At 43.7% G+C, this 25,833-nt stretch overlaps 1 protein-coding gene across 1 annotated transcript; it reads right to left on the bottom strand.

Moving 5' to 3' along the window:
* Positions 1–1,626: 1,626 nt before the first annotated feature.
* Positions 1,627–25,833, bottom strand: LOC115105600 (Na(+)/citrate cotransporter-like). The gene is made up of 12 exons (XM_029627821.2): positions 25,572–25,833; positions 23,247–23,375; positions 21,432–21,568; positions 20,929–21,254; positions 20,475–20,664; positions 20,158–20,280; positions 19,638–19,850; positions 7,133–7,242; positions 6,889–7,004; positions 5,037–5,198; positions 4,305–4,442; positions 1,627–4,089 (listed from the first exon to the last, which is right to left on the bottom strand). Exons 1-12 carry the CDS (start codon positions 25,698–25,700, stop codon positions 3,949–3,951), a joined length of 1,914 nt encoding a protein of 637 aa, XP_029483681.1. The 5' UTR covers positions 25,701–25,833; the 3' UTR covers positions 1,627–3,948.

Genomic DNA, 25,833 nt, shown 5'->3' with positions numbered 1-25,833 from the left:
AATGCTATAATTTTAATGGTCACATTAGCTACCTGCTAATTCAGTTATTTCCATGCTAACAGATGAAACACAAATCTACAAACACCAACACAGTTATACTGCACATCTAATGTGCTTCCTTGTGTCTTATCGTCAGGTACTTACATGTGTATTGTATTGTATTGTATTTTGTACAATTTTGGTCATGGTTATGTTTGATTACAAAATACCCAGTCTGATATTGACATGCAAGTGACAAATCAAGAATCTATAGCCATCAACATACTGTTGTCCTGCACATCTAATATGCCTCCTTGTGTCTTATTGTCAAAATAAACACCAATCATCTGGGATCACTGGCTGGACAGTCCTTTCTTTAAAAACACAAAGTTTGAAAGGAGTCTTATTTAGTTATTGCTTATTTTTTTAATGTCTACCAACCTTGCCAGCAGGCATGCTAGCTAAGACAGGTAGACTAGCTAGCTACTATTAATAGCGTGACATGGTTTATTGGTAGCTAGTTATGAGTTTGGGATGGCAAACCTATCTGGGCTAGCTAAAGCCAACTTCATAAAATTGCTAGGTGGCTAGTAGTATTGTAGCGACCCGCACAGACAGCTGTGTGTTATGTGCTAGGCTAGGAGGTGGTTGTGTTGTACTGACCAGTACCCGGTGTTCGCGGGGTCCGACATGTCAATCAACCTGCTATCTGCCAATCACGGGAATGCCTGGAATGTTCTGATGCCGGGCATCCTGGTGGTTGGCGGAGTGGCGTGGAGGGGGGTTGGGCATTGGAAGTTAAGACCAGGTTCAGCCTTTGTTCTCTCTCTCTTACGTCTGGGCTTCACAAGAGAAGGTCACGATTGGCTTGTGGGTTATCTGTCATCTATTTGGCGTGTGCTACGGCCCAAACAGTAGCCTGTGTAAAGTTGGTTCAATAAACCGTCAATTCGCAAACTCAAGCCTCTGTCTGGACAATTGTTCATTTATGATCTAGTCAGGTCATTACAGTATTATAGAGAAACAAATATCTTGCATGTATTTTTTAACAGATCAAATCTGAGGGGGCATGACGCCTCCGGGTGTAGACATAGGTATCATGGAAATAAGGCAGCATTTATCATCCTGGGGTCCCGGTTATGTTGATTTAGCTTGATTGATACTATAAGGGCTATAATGCTCATGCCTCTGGCCCCCTGCTGAGCTGAAATGTCACTGTTTCCCACAGCTCTACCTGCACCAAACAGAGGGCCATAGTTCAATGCACCCTCCTGTTCTCACAATACTCTGAATTACAAAACATATATTTTTTAAATCATTCAACCAAAGCATCCAATAACTTAACTCGGAGAGGAAAGATGAAATACACTTGATATTCTTTGACTGAAGACTGTCAGTATGAGATTGATACAGTTTTTTTTTGTAGTCAGTCATGTTCTCAGACATGTTCTCTTGTGGTGTTGGTGGGCTTAATCCTGTCCTGCGGCGTTTCGTGTGTGGAGGAATACGCTCCTAGTCACTACCCACCATATATATGTGTGTTAGAAAAAAAGGCCTGTTGTGGTAATGCATGGCATATACTGTACAGAGGGGTCCACAATTATTTGCACCCTTGATAAACATGAGCAAAATAGACTGTATACAATATATAATACAAATACTGAGCTGTATTGTACGCTCACATGTTGACTGTTCTTTTATACTAAAACAGTTGCTCAGAAAGATTTATTTTAACAAGTAATAAATATATTATTGGCTCCTCTGTTTTCAGTACTCCAGCACCCTACCCTTGCAAGGATATTGACACTGAACCTTTTTCTAAAATGTTTTATGAGATTAGATAACACCTTGGGAGGGATCTTAGACCATTACTCCATACAGAATCTTTCCAGATCCTTGATGTCCTCCGTCTGCGCTTATGGACTGCCCTCTTCAAAGCCAAGGCTGAAAAGGCCATTGCAAATTGTAGATTTTGTTGTCAATGAACAATTTCCTTGTGGATTTTGATGTGTGCTTGGGGTTATTGTCTTGCTGGAAGATTGTCAGTTTCCTGGCAGAGGCAACCAGGTTTTTAGCTAAATTGGTTATTACACTTACTGAAAAGCAACTATCATACAGTGCCTTCGGAAAGTACTCAGACCCCTTGACTTTTTCCACATTTTGTTAAGATATAGCCTTATTCCAAAATGGATAAAACAAATGTAATCCTCAGCAATCTACACACAATACCCCATTATGACAAAGCAAAAACAGGTTTTAAGAAATGTTTGCAAATGTATTAAATACAAAAACAGAAAAACCTTATTTACACAAGTATTCAGACCCTTTGCTTTGAGACTCGAAATTGAGCTCCGGTGCATCCTGTTTCCATTGATCATCCTTGAGATGTTTCTACAACTTGACTGGAGTCCACCTTTGGTAAATTCAATTGATTGGACATGATTTGGAAAGGCACACACCTGACTATATAAGGCCCCACAGTTGACAGTGCATGTCAGAGCAAAAACCAAGACATGAGGACGAAGGAATTGTCCGTAGAGCTCCGAAACAGGATTGTGTCGAGGCACAGATCTGGGGAAGGGTACCAAAAAATATCTGCAGCATTGAAGGTCCCCAAAGTGGCCTCCAACATTCTTAAATGGAAGAAGTTCGGAACCACCAATACTCTTCCTAGAGCTGGCCGCCCGGCCAAACTGAACAATCGGGGGAGAAGGGCCTTGGTCAGGGAGGTGACCAAGAACCTGATTGTCACTTTGTGTCAAAGTGAGCTACAATTTTGTAGTGAGCTTTAGAGTTCTCCTATGAAGATGGGCGAAGCTTCCAGAAGGACAAACCATCTCTGCAGCACTCCACCAATCAGGCCTTTATGGCCAGACGGAAGCCACTAATCAGTCAATGGCACATGACAGCCCACTGAGTTTACCAAAAGGCACCTAAAGACTCTCAGACCATGAGAAATAAGATTCTCTGGTATGATGAAACCAAGATTGAACTCTTTGGCCTGAATGCCAAGCGCCACATCTGGAGGAAACCTGGCACCATCCCTACGGTGAAGCATGGTGGCGGCAGCATCATGCTATGGGGATGTTTTTCAGCGGTAGGGACTGGGAGACTAGTCAGGATCGAGGCAAAGACGAACGGAGCAAAGTACAGAGAGATCCTTGTTGAGATCCTTCGGGACAAGTCCCTGAATATCCTTGAGTGGCCCAGCCAGAGCTCGGACTTAAACCCGATCGAACATGTCTGGACAGACCTGAAAATAGCTGTGCAGCAACGCTCCCCATCCAACCTGACAGAGCTTGAGAGGATCTGCAGAGAAGAATGGGAGAAACTCCCCAAATACAAATGTGCCAATTTTGTAGTGTCATACCCAAGAAGACTTGAGGCTGTAATCGCTGCCAAAGGTGCTTCAACAAAGCACTGAGTAAAGGGTCTGAATACTTCTGTAAATGTGATATTTCTGTTTTTTATTTGAATAAATTAGCAACATTTTCTGAGCCTGTTTTTGCTTTGTCATTATGGGTTATTGTGGGTAGATTGATGAGGAATAAGGCTGTAATAACTAAATGTGGAAAAAGTCAAGGGTTCTGAATACTTTCCAAAGGCACTGTAATTTTATGTAAGATAATATATTTATATAATATCAATTGATATCACAATATTGCCATTAATACAAATATAAGTTACAGTATTACAGCGTGTCTTGGCTTTTACAAGTTATTTATCATCCGAGTTCTCTAAGGCTCCCTCATTACCATATAATATAATAATATTATCTGTACATAATAAGTATAAAATACACTGATAATAAACCAGTAAACCAGTGTTCCCATGGCCAGCCCTCTGTTGCCCCAGTGAGGGTTGTCAGTGGTCTCCTCCTCCCTCCTCCCCTTTTTGGCATCGGTAGCAGTGGTATTGCAGTACAGGGGCATATGATGGTGTTTTTGGGGGTCATCCCCCCCCCTCCCCTCATCCTCCTGTAGTGATGTTAGCGGTGGTGTTGGCCCAGGAGGGGAAGGTGTCCAGGTTGAAAATGGCTCTACCCCAGCTGTTAATGGCCAGAGTGATACACAGGATCCCAAGGATGTTCATCACTATACCTGTCTTAGCCTAGAGGAGAGAGAGGGGTTAAAGCTGTGGTGGTGGTAGGTTGAGGGGATGGTGGTGAAGGTGGATGAAGAATACGGTGCGAGGAGGAGGTTTAGATTTAAGGTGGGGTGGTAGGGTGAAATATATGCCAAGATACAGTACATTAACTTATTATTCATACTTCCTACTGTATAGTAGGTTTCCATAGAAGCAGAGGTCAAAAGTGGCGCTCTCACCATATCCGACACCTTCAGGTATCCATAAGAGAACACGATGGCGTTAGGAGGCGTGGCGACAGGGAGCATGAAGGCAAAGGAGGCACTGAGGGTACAGGGTACCATCACATACAGTGGGTTCACTCCTATGGATTGGGACTGCAATAGAACACACACATATTAGCCAGCACATACGTATGTACATGCATGCACACATATGAGTACATGCACAATTAGTAGCCTATTATCCTGCGATGTGGATGTGAATAGGATGAAAGAAAGTGTGTGTGGCTCTGTGTTGGCTCAGTTTTCAAAGATTCTTGTCACTGAATGAACAGAGCTGAGCTCTACACACAGTGCTGTTACAGTCTCAATGTCTGGCCTCTAATGTGACCTATTAGTGTGAATAACCTGTCTTGTTTTCTCTCTCTCTTTCTCTCTCTCTCTCTCTCTCGCTCTCTCTCTCTCTTTCTCTCTGAGTTGACTTTTCACTCATTCAGCTCTTTCCCTCTGTCTTCTCTCGCTATTTGCTTATCTCTTTCATTCATACATTTTCTCTTTCACTCTCTGAGAGACTCTTCAGTAGTAGGCCTGGCTCAGATCCCCTATTGACCAGCTCTATTCAGTACAATCCAATTTTATCAAAAGGAATCTTGATCCCAGAATGGAGAGCAATCGAGTGTGTTTGTGTGTGTGAGCGAGATGGGGAGAGAGAGAAGTGTGTGTGTGTGGTTGGTTGAGTGTGGGTTGTACCATGGAAGCTAGGATGGGCAGGAAGAGTGTAGCGGTAGCCACGTTGCTGGCACACTCAGTGAAGATGGCAGTGAGGAGACAGAGAATGACTGCGATGGCCCAGGGAGGGATGGAGCAGAGAGGTATCATCTGATCACCCAGCCACCGCGACAGACCAGACACCTGGATGGATACACACACATTCAAGCTTATACACATGCACAGACCCATGCAAGCAGGCACGCATGCACATACAGTGGGCAGAACAAGTATTTGATACACTGCCGATTTTGCAGGTTTTCGTACTTACAAAGCATGTAGAGGTCTGTAATTATTTATCATAGGTACACTTCAACTGTGAGAGACGGAATCTAAAACAAAAATGCAGAAAATAACATCGTAATTCATTTGCATTTTATTGCAAGTATTTGATACATCAGAAAAGCAGAACTTAATATTTGGTATAGAAAACTTTGTTTGCATTTACAGAGATCATACGTTTCCTGTAGTTCTTGATCAGGTTTGCACACACTGCAGCAGGGATTTTGGCCCACTCCTCCATACAGACCTTCTCCAGATCCTTCAGGTTTCGGGGCTGTCGCTGGGCAATACCTGACTTTCAGCTCCCTCCAAAGATCTTCTATTGGGTTCAGGTCTGGAGACTGGCTAGGCCACTCCAGGACCTTGAGATGCTTCTTACGGAGTCACTCCTTAGTTGCCCTGGCTGTGTGTTTCGGGTCGTTGTCATGCTGGAAGACCCAGCCACGACCCATCTTCAATGCTCTTACTGAGGGAAGGAGGTTGTTGGCCAAGACCTCGCGATACATGGCCCCATCCATCCTCCCCTCAAAACGGTGCAGTCGTCCTGTCCCCTTTGCAGAAAAGCATCCCCAAAGAATGATGTTTCCACCTCCATGCTTCACGGTTGGGATGGTGTTCTTGAGGTTGTACTCATCCTTCTTCTTCCTCCAAACACGGCGAGTAGAGTTTAGACCAAAAAGCTCTATTTGTGTCTCATCAGACCACATGACCTTCTCCCATTCCTCCTCTGGATCATCCAGATGGTCATTGGAAAACTTCAGATGGGCCTGGACATGTGCTGGCTTGAGCAGGGGGACCTTGCACGCGCTGCAGCATTTTTAATCCATGACGACATAGTGTGTTACTAATGGTTTTCTTTGAGACTGTGGTCCCAGCTCTCTTCAGATCATTGACCAGGTCCTGCCGTGTAGTTCTGGGCTGATCCCTCACCTTCCTCATGAACATTGATGCCCCACGAGGTGAGATCTTGCATGGAGCCCCAGACCGAGGGTGATTGACCGTCATCTTGAACTTCTTCCATTTTCTAATAATTGCGCCAACAGTTGTTGCCTTCTCACCAAGCTGCTTGTCTATTGTCCTGTAGCCCACCCCAGCCTTGTGCAGGTCTACAATTTTACCACTGATGTCCTTACACAGCTCTCTGGTCTTGGCCATTGTGGAGAGGTTGGAGTCTGTTTGATTGAGTGTGTGGACAGGTGTCTTTTAGACAGGTAACAAGTTCAAACAGGTGCAGTTTATACAGGTAATTAGTGGAGAACAGGAGGGCTTCTTAAAGAAAAACTAACAGGTCTGTGAGACACGGAATTCTTACTGGTTGGTAGGTGATCAAATACTTATGTCATGCAATAAAATGCAAATTATTTACAAAAATCATACAATGGGATTTTCTGGATTTTTGTTTTAGATTCAGTCCTTCACAGTTGAAGAGTACCTATGATAAAAATGACAGACCTCTACATGCTTTGTAAGTAGGAAAACCTGCAAAATCGGCAGTGTATCAAATACTTGTTCTCCCCACTGTACGCACTCAAGGTTACACACACAAACACACCTCGCTGCCCTTAGCCAGAGCGAAGCCTCCTCCTAGCAGCAGTACAATGCTCCAGGGCATCTTCCTCTGGGTCACCTGCCAGGTCAGCAGGGCAGGGGTGGGGCCGCGGGGGGCCTCTGAGGGGAGAGGGGTACAAAAATGTCAAGCAATTTCTACAGTGTGTGTGTGTGTGTGTGTGTGTGTATGTGTGTGTGTGTGTTTGTGTGTGTGTGTGTGTGTGTGTGTGTATGTGTGTGTGTTTCACCTGTGTCAAAGCTCTGTGTTCTCCAGAAGCAGAGGTAGCGGGGGGGCTCAGAGGGCAAGACGAACAACAGCACGGCAACAAACACTGCCACTGTGGCATCAGTCACAAACCTGGAGAGGTTGGATGGTTGGAAGGTAAGGCCCTAGTAAAACAATCCTATAGGATTTGTGATTTTTCCACCGGAATCCTGTAGGATTCTCACAATCCTATAATATTTTGTTTCACCTCTATCAGAATCCTGTTGGAATCCCGTTGGACTACTTTTTTCCTATTGGAAATCAAAAGTAATGCTATTGGATCCTATAGGATTTTGTGTCACCTCTATCAGAATCCTATTGGAATGCTGTTGGACTACTTTTTCCTATTGGCAACACTATTGTAGGATTTTGTGTCACCCGATCAGTATCCTATTATAACTGTTTTCTTAATTAAACCCATTAAATCATAGTTTGTGGCTCTGCAGAAAATCACTGGTTTTCTAACATGAGCTATTCTTACAGTTTTATCCTTTACTGTGTGTGAATGCAAGAACTGTGAGTACAGTATTTGTTTCCTTATGAAGTTTTCAATGTTTTAGTCTTATTTCCGTCATTGTACAGAATTTCAAGTCAAATCAAATTTTATTTGTCACATACACGTGTTTAGCAGATGTTATTGCGGGTGTAGCGAAATGCTTGTGTTTCCAGCTCCAACGGTGCAGTTATATCTAACAAGTAATATCTAACAATACACACAATCTAAAGTAAAGGAATGGAATTAAGAATATATAAATAGTTGGATGAGCAATGTCAGAGAGGCATAGACTAAGATACAGTAGAATAGGATAGAATACAGTAAATACAGAGTTTTGGTTTAGCATGTGTATAGAGAAGAAGCTCGTGGAAGAGGTTCCTACGCATTAGTTAAGTTTTCCAAATTTGCACTTTGCATTCCACTTTCTTACATATCATATTTCATTGGTGAGTTCGTAAGTCATACCTTTTTGATTCAAATGTCACACGAACTGATGAGCAGAAGACCTGTAACTAACGTTTCAACCGCAATGGCAAACGTCAATGGTAATGGCGCCAACTCCAATCCAACTATTACAGAGCCTCATGAGGTCACACTCCCCACAGATCTTCAGAACCTCCGTACGGTTCTGGTCTCGGAAATTACAGCTACCATTGCCACTCAGCTCAAAACTGCCATCGATGCTGCTCTGGCCCCCTTCTCCACCGTCCTGGATGGTGTCCGAGCCGCTGCAGATGAACAAGGCCACCAAATTGACGGCTTTGAACATGATACGGCCAACATGACTACATTTTTGGGTGAATTGGAGACTCCCACAGTTGAGGCTGAAACTGCAGATGACCTTGATTTCCCTCTCAACCTTGAATAAGTTATTCAGTCTAACAAGTCAATGCAGAACGGCAAGGCTCCAGGGCCTGATGGGTTTCCAACTGGGTTCTTTAAGAAATTCTATACCAAGTTAGCCCCTTTACTTTTATCTATGTATAACGCATCACTTGAACAAGGCTCGTTGCCACCTACCCTAACACAGGCTTCAATAGCGCTTCTCCTTCACTTTCTGTTCTTATTTTAGGCCCCTTATTATTTATTCTAAACAATTCTCCAACTCCCCTGAGGTGGTAATCTCCCTAGATGCAGAGAAAGCATTCAACAGAATTGAGTGGGAGTACCTATTTGCTGTCCTTAAAAAAAATGGATTTGGAGACAAATTTAGCTCATGGATCCGTCACTTGCATACATCTCCCCAGTGTCTGTACCAATGACACTCATTCTGATTATTATGCCCTGGAACGTGGGACATGCCAAGGCTAATCACTGTCTCCTTTATTATGGCGCCATTGAGCCCCTTTCAGTAGCTTTATGGGCATCCTCCTCTTGCCAAGGTGTAACACGGGAAGGAGTTGAACGTAGGTTATCATTATATGCAGATGATTTGTTACTCTATGTAAATAACCCTGTAACCTGTTTAAATTCTATCCTTTCCATTCTGGTGAACTTTGGCTCCTTCTCCGGTTACAAGCTGAATCTTCAGAAAAGTGAGTGCTTCCCAATCAATCCAGCAGCACTACAGCTCCAGCTGACAGACTTGCCATTTCAGCTTAGCCGCTCTGGTTTCAAATACCTTGGCGTGAACGTAACTCGCTCATTACATGCTCTTTTTTCTGCAAACTTTGCAGCAGCAGAGAATTTAAATTTTCAGAGATGGGGTAGCTTACCACTATCACTTATAGTAAGGATGCTGTAAAAATGAACAGTTTACACAAATTCCTTTATCTATTTCAATCTGTCCCATTGTTTTTACCAAAGTGTTTTTTAAATCAGGCTGTTGCCACATTTATCTGGGGAGAAAAGGTACCCAGAGTCAGTAGATCTTTACTTCAGAGCTGCAAGTTTAGTGTAGGGCTGGCACTAACCAACTTTTTATACTATTACTGGGCAGCCAACTTTCAGAAATTGCCATTCTGGTTACATGCTCCAGAAACCCAATGGTGCCACCTAGAGGCACATTCTTGTATTTCTGCTTCTCTTCCTGCTTTACTCTGCTCTTCTCTCCCAACATTCCCCTCTCGCTATACTCGGAATCCTGTAGTGCTTTCCCCACTTAAGATTTGGTACCAGTTTGGACAACATTTTAAATTCTCTGCTGCATCTACTATGGGTCCTATTGACAATAATCCCGTATTCCCCGCTTCTCTAATAGATAATGCTTTCTCTTACTGGACAAGGAAAGGTATTAAGTCCTTCTAAATTTTGATAGTTTTCCCAACCTGGCCTCTAAATACTCTCTCTCCATCTAACTTTTTCCATTAGCTTCAAATTAGGCATTGTGTCTCCTCCCAATTTTCTGGCTTCCCTACTCCACCCCCTTGCCAACCCTGGGATGGCATATTGACTCTATTACCTTGACAGAAAGCAGTAATTTACATTTAATATTTATATATTTAATTATCTATTTGTATATTTTGTCATTGGACAAACACTCCACCAACAAAATAAAATCTGCTTGGGAACGGGTGATGGGTGTTGAATTTACACAGGAGTGGTGGGATGAGGCGATTGATAGAGTACACTCCACTACATATTGTGCTCGTCTTGGTCTCATACAATTGAAGGTTTTACATAGGGTGCATTTTTCCAAATCCAGATTGTCTGACATACATCCAAATGTAAATGATGAGTGTGATAGATGTCATGTCTCACCATGAGACCTTAGTCACATGTTCATTCAATGCTCTAAATGACAAAATGACTGGGATTCTATTTTTAAAACTTTATCTGAGGTGCTTGAAATGAACCTGCAGCCTTGTCCCTTGAAAGCTGTTTTTGGTATTCCAGAAGACTTGTTCTCCTTGGACCCCAAAAATGCAGATATAGTTGCTTTTCCATCCTTATTAGCTTGACATAGAATTCATCTCCAGTGGAAGTCTGTTCAGCCCCCCTCTACTTCTCAACAGCTCAACGATGTAATGTTCTTCCTAAAGCTTGAGAAAATTAAGTATTCTCTTAGGGGTTCCAATGATACATTTGTTAGAAAATGGCAACCATTTATATCATATTTTAATGGCTTGCAGAGGCTCCCCTCTGATGAGATGCTTTAAGGTTTCCCAGTAAGCATTACCAGAAGTCATTACAATATAGGTACAATCATCAATATAATGCTATAATGCAGTTTTTTTAATCTCTTATTCATATCAATATTTTTTTAAACTGCATTGTTGGTTAGGGGCTCGTAAGTAAACATTTTATAGTAAGGTCTGTTGTATTTGACGCATGTGACTAATACAATTTGATTTGATTTGATCCAGTCCAAGCAAGTTTGTCTAAGGTTTACTGATCATTTATTTATTTATGTTTTTGTATATTGAATCTGTATTGAGTTGTTTGTATATTCCTCCCCCCCTGTATTGTTGAATGTTTATTTGTTGCGATATCTCTGTAGAATTTTTGTTTTTTCGAGGACAGAATTATGGGTATGGGATGGGAGGGAATCAAGGTGGGTTGACTGAGGTAGGGCGGAGAGGTAGGGAAGGGACTAGGGGGGTTGGGTGGATGTGTTGTATGGAGGGAGGGAAGGAGGGTGGTTGGGATATGGTAAAATCTTTGTACTTACATTGATGTACATTCTGTAAAGCTTGAACAAAAAAATACAAATAATAAAGAATACAGTAAATATGTAAACAAATGTAAACATTATTGAAGTGACTAGTGTTTCAAATATTAAAGTGGCCAGTGATTTCAAGTCTATGTATACAGGGCAGCAGCCTTTAATGTGCTAGTGATGGCTATTTAACACTCTTGAGATAGAAGCTATTTTCAGTTCCAGTTTTGATGCACCTGTACTGACCTCGCCTTCTGAATGATGGCGGGGTGAACAGGCAGTGGCTCGGGTGGTTGTTGGCCTTGATTATCTTTTTGGCCTTCCAATGACATCGGGTGCTGTAGGTGTCCTGGAGGGCAGGTAGTTTGCCCCCGGTGATACGTTGGGCAGGCCGCACCACCCTCTGGAGAACCCTGCGGCTGCGGGTGGTGCAGTTGCCGTACCAGTAGGTAAGACAGCCCGACAAGATGCTCTCAATTGTGCATCTGTAAAAGTTTGTGAGGGTGGTGAGGTGCCAAGCAAAATTTCGACAGCCTCCTGAGGTTGAAGAGGCGCTGTTGCGCCTTCTTCACCACATTGTCTGTGTGGGTGGATCATTTCAGTTTTTCAGTAATCTGTACGCCAAGGAACTTGAAGCTTTCCATCTTCTCCACTGCGGTCCCGTCGATGTGGATAGGGGGGTGCTCCCTCTGCTGTTTCCTGAAGTCCACGATCAGCCCCTTTGATTTGTTGACGTTGGGTGAGAGGCTATTTTCCTGGCACCACATTCACAGGGTCCTCACCTCCTCCCTGTAGGCTGTCTCGTCATTGTTGGTAATAAGGCCTACTATTGTAGTGTCATCTGCAAACTTGATGATTGAGTTGGAGGCGTGCATGGCCACGCAGTCATGGGTGAACAGGGAGTATAGGAGGGGGCTGAGCACACACCCTTGTGGGGCCCCAGTGTTGAGGATCAGCGAAGTGGAGGAGTTGTTGCCTATCTTCACCACCTAGGGGCGGCCCGTCAAGAAGTCCAGGACCCAGTTGCACAGGGCGGGGTTCAGACCCAGGGCCTCAAGCTTAAGAGCTTGGAGGGTACTATGGTGTTGAATTCTGAGCTATGAACAGCATTCTTATATAGGTATTCCTATTTTCCAGATGGGATAGGGCATGTATCGTCTCTGGATCTATTGGGGTGGTAAGCAAATTGAAGTGGGTCTAGGGTGTCAGGTAAGGTAGAGGTGATATGATCCTTGACTAGTCTCTCAAAGCACTTCATGATGACAGAAGTGAGTGCTACGGGGCGATAGTCATTTAGTTCAGTTAATTTTGCTTTCTTGGTTACAGGAAAAATTATGGTCATCTTGAAGCATGGGGGGGACAACAGTCTTGGATAGGCAGAGATTGAATATGTCCATAAACACTCCAGCCAGCTGGTCTGCGTATGCTCTGAGGAACGCGGCTAGGGATTCCGTCTGGGCCGGAAACCTTGCGAGGGTTAACACGCTTAAACATTTTACTCACGTCGGCCACAGAGAAGGAGAGCCCACAATTCTTGGTAGTGGGCCACGTCGGTGGCACTGTGTTGTCCTCAAAGTGGGCGAAGAAGGTGTTTATCTTGTCCAGAAGCAAGAAGTTGGTGCCTGCCACATAGCTGGTTCTCTCTTTGTAGTCCTTGATTGTCTGTAAACCCTGCCACATATGTCTCGTATATGAGCCGTTGAATTGCGAGTCCACTTCGTCTCTATACTGACGTTTTGCCTGTTTGATTGCCTTACGGAGGAAATAACTACACTGTTTGTATTCTGCCATATTCCAAGTCACCTTGCCATGGCTAAATGTCATGGTTTGTGCTTTCAGTTTTGCACAAATGCTGCCACCTGTGGGTGGATACAACATCTCCTATACACTTCCTGATAAACTCAGTCACCATATCAGTGTTTTCGTCTATGTTGCTCCATGGAGGCTACCCAAAACATATCCCAGTCCCCATGATCAAAACAATCTTGAAGCGTGGATGCCGGTTGATCAGACCAGCGTTGAATAGTCCTTAGCACGGGTACTTCCTGTTTGAGTTTCTGCCTATAGGAATGGAGTAGCAAAATAGAGTCGTGATCAGATTTGCCAAAGGGAGAATGGGGGAGGGCCTTGTAGGCATCCCGGAAGTTAGAGTAGCAGTGCCGAGTGTTTTAGCAGTGCGAGTACTACAGTCAATCTGTTGATAGAACTTCTGTAACTTTTTTCTCTCAAATTTGCTTCGTTAAAATCCCCAGCTACAATAAATGCAGCCTCAGGATATGTGGTTTCCAGTTTTCACAAAGTCCAGTGTAGTTCCTTGAGGGCCGTCGTGGTATCGGCTTGAGGAGGAATATACACGGCTGTGACTATAACCGAAGAGAATTCTCTTGGGAGGTAATACGGTCAGCATTTGATTGTAAGTTATTCTAGGCTGGGTGAACAAAACGACTTGAGTTCCTGTATGTTTTCACAATCACACCGTGAGTAGTTAATCATGAAACATACACCCCCATCCTTCTTCCCAGAGAGATATTTTCCTGTCTGCGTGATGAACTGAGAACCGAACTGGCTGAACGGACACAGTAAATCCTGAGAGGGCCATGTTTCCGTAAAACAGAGTATGTTACAATCCTTGATATCTCTTTGGAAGGATATCCTTGCCCTGAGCTCATCAACTTTATTATCCAGAGACTGAACATTAGCGAGTAATATACTGGAAGCGGTGGATGGTGTGCGCGCCTACTGAGTTGGACTAAAAGTCCACTCCGGGTACTTATTCTCCTTCGGCTGTGTTTTGGAACAGCCTCTGAAATCAGTTCAATTGCCCCGGGGAACAAAGAATCCGGTTCGGGAAAGTCGTGTCCCTGGTCCTAATGCTGGTAATGCTGGTGAGTTACCGCCGCTCTAATATCCAAAAGTTCTTCCCGGCAGTATGTAATAACACAAATATTTCCTGGGCTAATAATGTAAGTGATAACACATAAAAAATGAAATACTGCAAAGTTTCCTAAGAGCACGACAGCCCATCTGTCGCCACCATTTCCCATATGTTAGCTTAGTAGAAACTCAGCTCCGGGCCCTTTGATCTAAAGTGCCCAAATTCAGCGTTTTGACATGTCCCTCCGTCAAACCTGTGTCACTTCTAGGATGATTTTAACCCACTTAATCCCCAAATGTGTCCAAGTTTCACCATCGTTGTAAAGCCCTAGTTATTTTGTTTATTTGACAGTCATTTTTGAAGATCATTATTTATTCTATGTGATTAGTGATTCATTTGCCCCTCATTTTGTCAACCATGTTACGTGAACTGAACTCTCGTTTTAATATGGTAAAAAACAATTTAAAGAAACATTGAACATCTAATAGTCAAATCATCAGTCAAAAGCAGGAAAGCTGGTTCTACTCTTTTTGGCAATTTTCTGGTGTTTTTTGGTGGAAAACTGAGTGGCTTGAGCATAACACATCAACCCTGTTACCCATAGATAGACAGGTACAAAAAATATCGATAAATGTGAAGCTTGCATTCAATTGCCACTCCCTGTTTGCACACAACAGCCCACTGGGCACAGACATCAATTCAATGTCTATTCCATGTTGGGTCAATGTAATTTAATTGAAATTATGTGGAGAGAACGTTGACTCAACCAGTGTGGGCCCAGTGGGAAGCTTTCATTCCCCCTGTAACAAGGGGATTTATGGCTGATTTAATAAGAAATCATAAACCTTGTTATGGTCAACCTTTTTACTTTATTTGGCACTTAATAAGCACTTACTATATTAATTTACAAAAAAAATCATCTTGAGATGGGAAAACTTGTTTTTGATGAAGTTGAACATGTGCTCTTTATGACAGAATGTTAAAATTAGTTGAAAAAAATTGACCACGTTACACTTCTCAAAAGGCACCAAATTGGTAGAATGACCCAGCAATTGGTACAATGCAAATAGTCCGGGTAGCCATTTGATTACCTGTTCAGGAGTCTTATGGCTTGGGGGTAAAAACTGTTGAGAAGCCTTTTTGTCCTAGACTTGGCACTCCGGTACCGCTTGCCATGCGGTAGTAGAGAGAACAGTCTATGACTGGGGTGGCTGGGGTCTTTGACAATTTTTAGGGCCTTCCTCTGATACCGCCTGGTGTAGAGGTCCTGGATGGCAGGCAGCTTAGCCCCAGTGATCTACTGGGCCGTACACACTACCCTCTGTAGTGCCTTGCGGTCGGAGGCCGAGCAATTGCTGTTCCAGGCAGTGATGCAACCAGGATGCTCTCGATGTTACAGCTGTAGAATCTTTTGAGGATCTCAGGACCCATGCCAAATCTTTTTAGTTTCCTGAGGGGGAATAGGCTTTGTCGTGCCCTCTTCATGACTGTCTTGGTGTGTTTGGACCATTCGAGTTTGTTGTAGATGTGGACACCAAGGAACTTGAAGCTCTCAACCTGCTCCACTACAGCCCGTCGATGAGAATGGGGGCGTACTCGGTCCTCCTTTTCCTGTAGTCCACAATCATCTCCTTAGTCTTGGTTATGCTGAGGGATAGGTTGTTATTCTGGCACCTCCCGGCCAGGTCTCTGACCTCCTCCCTATAGGCTGTCTCGTCGTTGTCGGTGATCAGGCCTACCACTGTTGTGTCATCTGCAAACTTAATGATGGTGTTGGAGTTGTGCCTGGCCATGCAGTTGTGGGTGAACAGGGAGTACAGGAGGGGACTGAGCACGCACCCCTGGGGGGCTCCAGTGTTGAGGAACTGCATGGCGGATGTGTTGCTACCTAACCTCACCACCTGGGGGCGGCCAGTCAGGAAGTCCAGGATCCAGTTGCAGATGGAGGTGTTTAGTCCCAGGATCCTTAGCTTAGTGATGAGCTTTGAGGGTACCATGGTGTTGAACACTGAGCTGTAGTCAATTAATAGCATTCTCACATAAGTATTCATTTTGTCCAGGTGGGAAATGGCAGTGTGGAGCGCAATAGAGATTGCGTCATCTGTGGATATGTTTGGGCGGTATGCAAATTGGAGTGGGTCTAGGGTTTATCGGACAATTGTGTTGATGTGAGCCATTACCGGGGATTCAAGGCTGTAAGTTAATTTACAGTATGACTAATAGAATAATCAGATCTTGGAACCAATCCTATTGGTCTCCTATAGGATTTTAATAGACACTTTTATAATCCCTAGGCTAGGTGACAAGTGACTGTAATTCAAGTATCTGGGAGATCTAGGCTGATAGAATTTTATTTTATAGGATCCTATAGGATTTCAGTATAAGAATCCAATAGAACAATCCTATCAGATTTTGGAACCAGTCCTATTGGACTCCTATAAGATTCTATTCTACAGGATAGGTTCCAGAATCTGATAAGATTTGCTGTTGGATTGTAATATGATTTTTTCTATTTGAATCCTATAGGATATTTTGACTGTGGGGGTTAGACTGTGTAGGGTTAGGAGGCAGCAGGGGATTAGGGAAGGGGTATACAGGGATTGGGAGTTGGGGAGAGGTACAGCAGAGGAAGGCCGGGGAGAGGCCTTCCAATCCTTTTTTGAACACTAACTAATTATAACCCAATGACAATGTGATGAGGGACTTTACAATTGACTCCAAACAGGACCTTAAAATGTACAGTTGAAGTCTGAAGTTTACATACACTTAGGTTGGAGTCATTAAAACTCATTTTTCAACCACTCCAAAAATTTCTTGTTAACAAACTATAGTTTTGTCAAGTTGGTTAGAACATCTACTTTGTGCATGACACAAGTAATTTTTCCAACAATTGTTTACATACAGATTATTTCACCTAAAATTCACTGTATCACAATTCCAGTGGGTCAGAAGTTTACATACACTAAGTTGACTGTACCTTTAAACAGCTTGGAAAATTCCAGAAAATTTTGTCATGGCTTTAGAAGCTTCGGATAGACTAATTGACATCATTTGAGTCAATTGGAGGTGTACCTGTGGATGTATTTCAAGGCCTACCTTCACACTCAGTGCCTCTTTGCTTGACATCATGGGAAAAGCAAAAGAAATCAGCCAAGACCTCACAAAAAAATTGTAGACCTCCAAATGTCTGGTTCATCCTTTGGAGCAATTTCCAAAATCCTGAAGGTACCACATTCATCTATACAAACAATAGTACGCAAGTATAAACACCATGGGATCACGCAGCCATTATACCGCTCAGGAAGGAGATGCGTTCTGTTTCCTAGAGATGAACGTACTTTGGTGCGAAAAGATGCTGGAGGAAACAGGTACAACAGCATCTATATCCACAGTAAAACAAGTCCTATATCGACATAACCTGAAAGGCCGCTCAGCAACGAAGAAGCCACTGCTCTTTAACCACCATAAAAAAACAGACTACGGTTTACAACTGCACATGGGGACAAATATCGTACATTTTGGAGAAACATCCTCTGGTCTGATGAAACAAAAATAGAACTGTTTGGCCATAATGACAATCATTATGTTTGGAGGCCGAAGAACACCATCCCAACCGTGAAGCACGGCGGTAGCAGCATCATGTTGTGGGGGTGCATTGCTGCAGGAGGGACTGGTACACTTCACAAAATAGATGGTGTCATGAGGATGGAAAATGATGTGGATATATCGAAGCAACATCTCAAGACTTCAGTCAGAAAGTTAAAGCTTGGTTGCAAATGGGACTTTCAAATGGACAATGACCCCAAGCATACTTCCAAAGTTGTGGCAAAATGGCTTAAGGACAACAAAGTCAAGGTATTGGAGTGGCCATCACAAAGCCCTGACCTCAATCCTATGGAAAAATGTGTGGGCAGAACTGAAAAAGTGTTTGCGAGCAAGGAGGCCTACAAACCTGACTCAGTTACACCAGCTCTGTCAGTGGGAATGGGCCAAAATTCACCCAACTTATTGTGGGAAGCTTGTTGAAGGTTACCCGAAACGTGTGACCAAAGTTAAACAACTTAAAGGCAATGCTACCATTGTATGTAAACTTCTGACCCACTGGGAATGTGATGAAAGAAATAAAAGCTGAAACACATCATTCTCTCCACTATTATTTATACATTTCACATTCTTAAAATGAAGTGGTGATCTTTACTGACCTAAGACAGGGACATTTGACTAGAATTAGGAATTGTGAAAACTGAGTTTAAATGTAAATTTACGACTTCAACTGTACACAGAGAGCTAACATTAATAATATGCATATCAATCTCTCATGGCTCAAAGTACAGGAGAGAATGACTTCATCACTATTTGTTTTTGTTAGAAGTATTGACATGCTGAATGCACCGAGCTGTCTGTTTAAAGTACTAGCACAGCAGACATCCATCCATACCCCACAAGACATGCCATCAGAGGTCTCTTCACAATCCCCAGAACTGAATACAGTACGGCATAGAGACATGGCTACATGGAGCTCTATTCCACATCAGGTAACTGATGCAAGCAGTACAATCAGATTTTTAAAAAGATACAAATACACCTTATGGAACAGCGGGGACTGTGAATATACACACAGGCATAGACACATGCATACATATCCACATGTACATATCCACAACACGCACACTCTACACACACGTACACATAGATGTTGTATTGTAGATATGTGGTAGTAGAGTACAGTAGTGGCCTGAGGGCACACACGTAATGTGTTGTGAAAAGTGTTATGAAATGTCATTTCATGTAATATTTGTAATTGTATATAACTGCTGGTCCCCAGGAAGAGTAGCTGCTACCTTGACATCAGGTAATGGGGATCCTTAATAACTACAAATACAAATAAAGAGTGGATTGACGTAATGGACAGAGTATGTTTGATGACCTTAGCCCCAGTTTGATCCAGGATTCTGCTATAATCAACACCTGTTTCCATGGTGATGTGCCCATTCATAGATTGACAGACGTCACATATGCCCTCTGTGATAGGGTGGTCACATGACCAGATAAGAGAGAACGCAGTGTGTGCCTCTCCTGCCCATCGATCTGTTTGTCATAAAGAAGTGTGCTTACTCTCTCATTCACTCTAGTGAGATCATGTTTCCCAGACTCTGTGTGTGCATGTGCCTATGCAAGTCTTTGTGTGTGCCGGTCAGAGCGTGTGTACGTGCACAAGTTTGTGTTTCTGTGTGTCAAAGTTCAGAACATGTTTATTGATGCAACACAGACGGTTTACTCTGTGAACGACACGTTTTGTACATTTGTGTTTGTTTTCTCCTGTTCCCCGTGTCCTGACACTTGTTCTAACAGAAGGTTCTGGGTCTAAAGACAACTCAGGTGATCTATCCTTCAGATCAAGCTTGTGTTACTGTGCATGTGTCTGTATATTTCCACCTGCTAGTGTTTTGTGTGTGAGTCTGTGTGGTTGAGTATATATGGTGTGTAAAGTATTTCACTGTGTGGTGTGTGTTACATACTCTGCCTTTGTGTTGAAGATGTGGGTTGCCCATCCGTTGATGAAGCCTGGGCTTCGTGTGAACCACAACACCACCAGCAGAATGAAGAGCCCCAGGACACTCAACTCTCCATAGGACACTGGCCCCAGACGACGATGCTCCTCACGGATCAAATCATACGCTGCATGTTCTTTCTCTGACTGCACAGCACCACAGCCCCACGTACGCTTCAGACTAGAGAGGAAGAGGGGGAGAAAGGGACAAGAGAAATGAGTGGGGGAGCAAAAGAGAAGGGGGTGAGAGAAAGACAGAGTGAGTGAGAGAGAGAGATTATTTAAACTAATAAGTCAGATAAGAAGCAGAGTGAGTGAGAGAGAGAAATTATTTAAACGAATAGGTCAGATAAGAAGCAGAGTGAGTGAGAGAGACATTGCCCCTATTTGGCCTATGCAAACCTTTACAAATATCATGTCGTGGTTGAACTGAGAGGAGAGAGTAGAGTTAGAATAATGCACTGTGATGCTCTGGCCAGGTCACTCACTCGAAGCCGATGAAGACGAGCTGGAGCCAGAGCCAGGCCAGCGTCAGCATTAGCAGCATTGTGGGGAAGGCAAAGGCGAACCACGAGGCAAAGTTAACCACATCACCGTTCTGAGGGAAGAGTCTGACAGTGGGTTTTTGTTAAGAACTTCACTTCTCAAAAATGTTAACTGCCAGTTGATCAACACGATATGTTCGGATACCCATATCTATATTCATACATGGGATATGCACTAACATTTGTGAGGTGTATGTCTGTGAGAGGTACATATGCTATGTGTGTGTGTGTGTGCATGCGTGCGTGTGTGTGTTACATACTGGTTCATCTGCCCTGTGAGGACGAGGTTGGGTCCGGTACCAGTGAGAGTGGCAGTGCCTCCGATGCTGGCAGCGTAACACACACACAACATCAAGCCTTTACACATTTTCGTCCTCTCCTTCTCCTCCTCTTCCTCCCCAACCTGCTCCTCTGCTTCAGTCCCCTCCTTCAAGACCATGGACACTACCACTTTATACAGAGAGGAAGGGGGAGACAATACCACTATATATTAGAGAGGTTTGGGAATCAGGACTACCAAGAGGTCACAGCCAAAGTTGTTAGCTAGGCAGGCTATAGTGTGCCTGTTGCCTGTAGACATACAACCTAAGTCTATATTTGTCTGAAATCGCCATGTACATGTAACTGTACTATAGTGTGTTGGTGAGAAGGCAGTACTCCAATTCTCACCTAGCCCCCTGCTCTGACCTCTGCCCCCAGCCCAGTGCCCCTCACCTGGCTTCCCATCAGCCAGAGAGTTGTCCTGGTGAACTGGTTTGTCTGGGGAGTCCAGTTTATCCTCTGTGGCTGGTTTCTCCAGTGGAATGTGATTGTCCTGGATGATAAGTTTGTCCTGTGGGTTTGAACTGTTCTCCAGTCTTTCCTCAGGAATCATACCATTCTCCTGGCTCTGGGAGATGGGCAAGGGCTTCTCCCCATTCTGTGGGCTGTTGAGCTGCTCCAGGACAGCCTGGACAATGGGGACCATCATAGCTGTGGTGGCTGTGTTACTGATCCACATGGACAGGAACGCTGTCACACCCATGAACCCTAGCATCAGACTGGCGTGGACAGCAAAAGGGGGCCAGTGTATCAGAAAGAGAAAAGAGGAAGTGGAGAAGGAGGAAATAATGCTAGGCTTTAGCTCAGTGGATTTACATGGTCTTGAATTTTGCAGACAATCCTGATTTGATACCTGAAAAACTGATAAAGATAGACACCTGTGATTAGCTACTCACAGGGCAGGCCGCACCCCCACAACAAGTAGAACCCTGAGGGCGATGCGCTTGTGAAGGTTCCATGTCTCCACGGCAACAGCCACCATCAGACCGCCTACAAACAGCATGTTGGTGTCCTTCAGGTACTGCATACACACCTGATACAGATGTAGGATCTTACTTTGATCCAGTTTGCTACAGCAGGAAAATAATCTCTCAACAGGAAATGTCTATTATTATGTGGATTATAATGAATGGACATTTTTGTAGGGGTTGATACAATATATACACAAGTATGTGGACACCCCTTCAAATGAATGGATTTGGCTATTTCAGCCACACTCTTTGCTGATAGGTGTATAAAATCGAGCACACAGCCATGCAATCTCCATAGACAAATATTGGCAGTAGAATAGATTTACGGCAGAGCTCAGTGACTTTCAACGTGGTGCCGTTATAGGGTAACATCTTTCAAGCAAGTCAGTTCATCAAATTTCTGCCCTGCAAGAGCTGCGCTGGTCAACTGTAAGTGCTGTTAATTTGAAGTGGAAATGTCTAGGAGCAACAACGACTCAGCTGGGACCTCCGAGTGCTGAAGCGTGTAAAAATCGTCTCTCCTCAGTTGCAACACTCACTACTGAGTTCCAAACTGCCTCTGGAAGCAACATCAGCACAAGAACTGTTCGTCAGGAGCTTCATGAAATGGGTTTCCATGGCCAAGCAGCCGCATAGAAGCCTAAGATCACCATGCGCAATGCCAGTGTCTGCTGGAGTGGTGTAAAGCTCACTGCCATTGGACTCTGGAGCAGTGGACACGCGTTCTCTGGAGGGATGAATCACGCCTCACCATCTGGCAGTTCGACAGACAAATCTGGGTTTGGCGGATGCCAGTAAAACGCTACCTGCCCCAATGTATAGTGCCAACTATAACATTTGGTGGATGAGGAATAATAGTCTTGGGCTGTTTTTCATGGTTCGGGCCCCTTTGTTCCAGTGAAGAGAAGTCTTAATGCTACAGCATACATTGACATTCTAGACGATACTGTGCTTCCAACTTTGTGGCAACAGTTTGGGGAAGGCCCTTTCCTGTTTCAACATGACAATGCCCCTGTCCATCATTTTTTATAAATAATTTATAATTAAGCGATTATTTATTTAACTAGGCAAGTCAGTTAAGAACAAATTCTTATTTACAATGACGGCCTATGCCGGCCAAACCCTATCCCGGACAACGCTGGGCAAATTGTGCACCGCCCTATGGGACTCCCAATCACAGCCGGTTGTGATACAGCCTTGAATCAAACCAGGGTCTGTAGTGATGCCTCTAGCACTGAGATGCAGTGCCTTAGACCGCTGCGTCACTCAGCGAGATCGGTGTGGAAGAACTTGACTGGCCTGCACAGAGCCCTGACTTCAACCCCATCGAACACCTTCGGGATGGATTGCCGACTGCGAGCCAGGCAAAATCGCTCAACATCAGTGCCCAACCTTACTAATGCTCTTGTGGCTGAATGGAAGTAAGTCCCCACAGTAATGTTTCAACATCTAGTGGAAAGCCTTCCCATAAGAGTGGAGGCTGTTATAGCAGCAAAGCTGGGACCAACTCCATATTAATGCCCATGATTTTGGAATGAGATGTTCGACGAGCAGTTGTCCACATATTTTTGATCATGTAGTGTACATTTTCAGTAAGGAAGAATAAAGTCAAAGTGGAAATTACAAACTTCAAAAGCCTTTAACCTCAAATACTCTACAGGTTTTACAGTTCCTGCATCGCAGTAAAGTTCTCCTGCAGCAGGGTGCTCAAATTAAGATCCTACATCTTTACGCACATACCTGCTTGGACTCCATGATGCCAAACAGAGGGAAAAGGACAGCGGGCAGGAGAGCAGTCACCGCTAGTGGCAATACCTCAGTACACCAGTACACTGCCATCAGAGCTATCACATAGGCACATCTTGCCTCCTGCAAACACACACAGTTACAATAGCCATATAGAAGTACAGAGAACCCAAATATTCTTGAGTTCAAAAGGACACAAACACACACACACACACACACACACACACACACACACACACACACACATACATTCCAATATTCAACAAAATAACTGAAGCACACGAACACAATGTTCTCTGTGTCTGGGGGTGCCATTGTATAAACGTTGATCTGCGATGTGAATTCGTCGAGCTCAAGTAATGTAAACTTGAACTTCAACACCCTATGGTGTGACGGGGAAATGTTTCCTCCCTCTTCTACGCCAGGAGTGGGCGGCCCCGGTGCACAACTGAGCAAGAGGACAAGTACATTAGAGTGTCTAGTTTGAGAAAGTCCTCAACTAGCAGCTTCATTAAATAGTACCCGCAAAACGCCAGTCTCAAAGTCAACAGTAAAGAGTTCGACTCCGGGATGCTGGCCTTCTAGGCAGAGTTGCAAAGACAAAGCTATATCTCAGACTGGCCAATAAAAAGAAAAGATTAAGAAGGGAAAATGAACAGACACTGGACAGAGGAACTCTGACTAGAAGGCCAACATCCTGGAGTCGCCTCTTCACTGTTGATGTTGAGACTGGTGTTTTGTGGGTACTATTTAATGAAGCTGCCAGTTGAGGACTTGTGAGGCATCTGTTTCTCAAACTAGACACTCTAATGTACTTGTCATCTTGCTCAGATGTGCACCAGGGCCTCGCACTCCTCTTTCTATTCTGGTTAGAGACAGTTTGCGCTGTTCTGTGAAGGGAGTGGTACACAGCATTGTACGAGATCTTCAGTTTCCTGGTAATTTATCTCATGGAATAGCCTTAACTTCTCAGAACAAGAATAGACTGACAAGTTTCAGAAGAAAGATCTTTGTTCCTGGCCATTTTCAGCCTGTAATCAAACCCACAAATGCTGAACCTCCAGATACTAAACTAGTCTAAAGAAGGTCCGTTTTATTGCTTCTTTAATGAGCACAACAGTTTTCAGCTGTGCTAACATCATTGCAAAATGTTTTCTAATGATCAATTAGCCTTTTAAAACGATAAACTTGGATTAGCTAACACAACGTGCCATTGGAACACAGGAGTGATGGTTGCTGATAATGGGCCTCTGCACGCCTATGTAGATATTCCATAAAAAATAAGCCGTTTCCAGCTACAATAGTAATTTACAACATTAACAATGTCTACACTGTATTTCTGATCAATTTGATGTTATTTTAATGGACAAAAAAATGCTTTTCTTTCTAAAACAAGGAAATATTTAAATGACCCCAAACTTTTTAACGGTAGTGTATGTGCTGCGCAAATTCAATCATTGTTCAGACATGAGTAATTATACAGTTTTGGAATCCTTATTACTTCAGCACCCCTACTTCCCATGGCTATAACCTTCTGTCTTATGTAACCAAACCAAATGTAACATATCATACTAATTTGAGTTGTCATGGTTTTCCGTTTACTATATTACTTGTAGTCTTTGAGACCAGGCTGCTTAGCGGGGCAGTTCTATCTTAAGAGGACAAGAAAGGGTTAAAGACAACACGAGAGTTCTGCACTAAGTTCACCCCTGGCGCAAGCTGAAAGAATGTGTCACCCCCTTGTCACACCAGGTCCTGACCCTGTTACCCTCTGTACATTTGTAGGAATTTCCATTTTCTGAATTTGCAGAAAAAGTGCGCTCTTCTGAAAAAGAAATCAACATAATACATCTGTGTGTGTGCATGCGTGTGTGTGTCTGTGTGTGTCTGTGTGTGTGTGTGTGTGTGTGTGCATGCATGCGTGTTTGTGTGTCTGTGCATGCGTGCGTGTTTGTGTGTCTGTGCATGCATGCGTGTTTGTGTGTCTGTGCATGCGTGCGTGTTTGTGTGTCTGTGCATGCGTGCGTGTTTGTGTGTCTGTGCATGCATGCGTGTTTGTGTGTCTGTGCATGCGTGTGTGGCGGAGGTCTAAAGGAATAAATGTTTAAGTCAAAATCAGCATGTGTCAGGTGTACAAATGAACAATTCATGAAATATCTAGCAAGACGATAGAATACTAGTAGGCTCTTACTAAAATATTTTAAATCATTATACAGATAGCGTACTCTTGGTGCAGAAATCAGAAAGACTAGGCCTAGATGGGGTCAAGAGGAGATAGGGACCCCTGCAATATGTCTGTTCCAGAAATGTGGTGCATACCGTGGTTCCGATCAGTAGAGGCAGCGGGAGGAGCAGGAACGGTGTACAGAACAGAATCACCCCATCCTTGAACATCCACATAATCTGGAGCGAAGACACCATCTTCGCTCGATCAGAGAATACTGACATAAATTAGAGTTGCACGCGTCCCATCCCAGGGAAGAAAGCAAAAATGATGAGGGAGAGCTCAGATACCTCCAGATACCTCCGGCTTTACAGTTGGGACACAACTGCACATGACATCTCTCTGTCTCTCTCTCTA

The sequence above is a fragment of the Oncorhynchus nerka genome, linkage group LG22, assembly GCF_034236695.1.
Source record: "Oncorhynchus nerka isolate Pitt River linkage group LG22, Oner_Uvic_2.0, whole genome shotgun sequence".
Lineage (NCBI taxonomy): Eukaryota > Metazoa > Chordata > Actinopteri > Salmoniformes > Salmonidae > Oncorhynchus > Oncorhynchus nerka.
This window is presented reverse-complemented; position numbering and strand designations above follow the sequence as displayed.

Coding starts and splice junctions, on each gene's coding strand:
- LOC115105600 (XM_029627821.2), bottom strand. CDS start 25,700: ATGTCAGTATTCTCTGATCGAGCGAAGATGGTGTCTTCGCTCCAGATT. Junction 7,243..19,637: donor ATCTTCAACACAAAGGCAGA/GTATGTAACACA, acceptor CAACCTCTCCAG/GTTTGTGACTGATGCCACAG. Junction 4,090..4,304: donor ACCTGAAGGTGTCGGATATG/GTGAGAGCGCCA, acceptor TCTCTCCTCTAG/GCTAAGACAGGTATAGTGAT.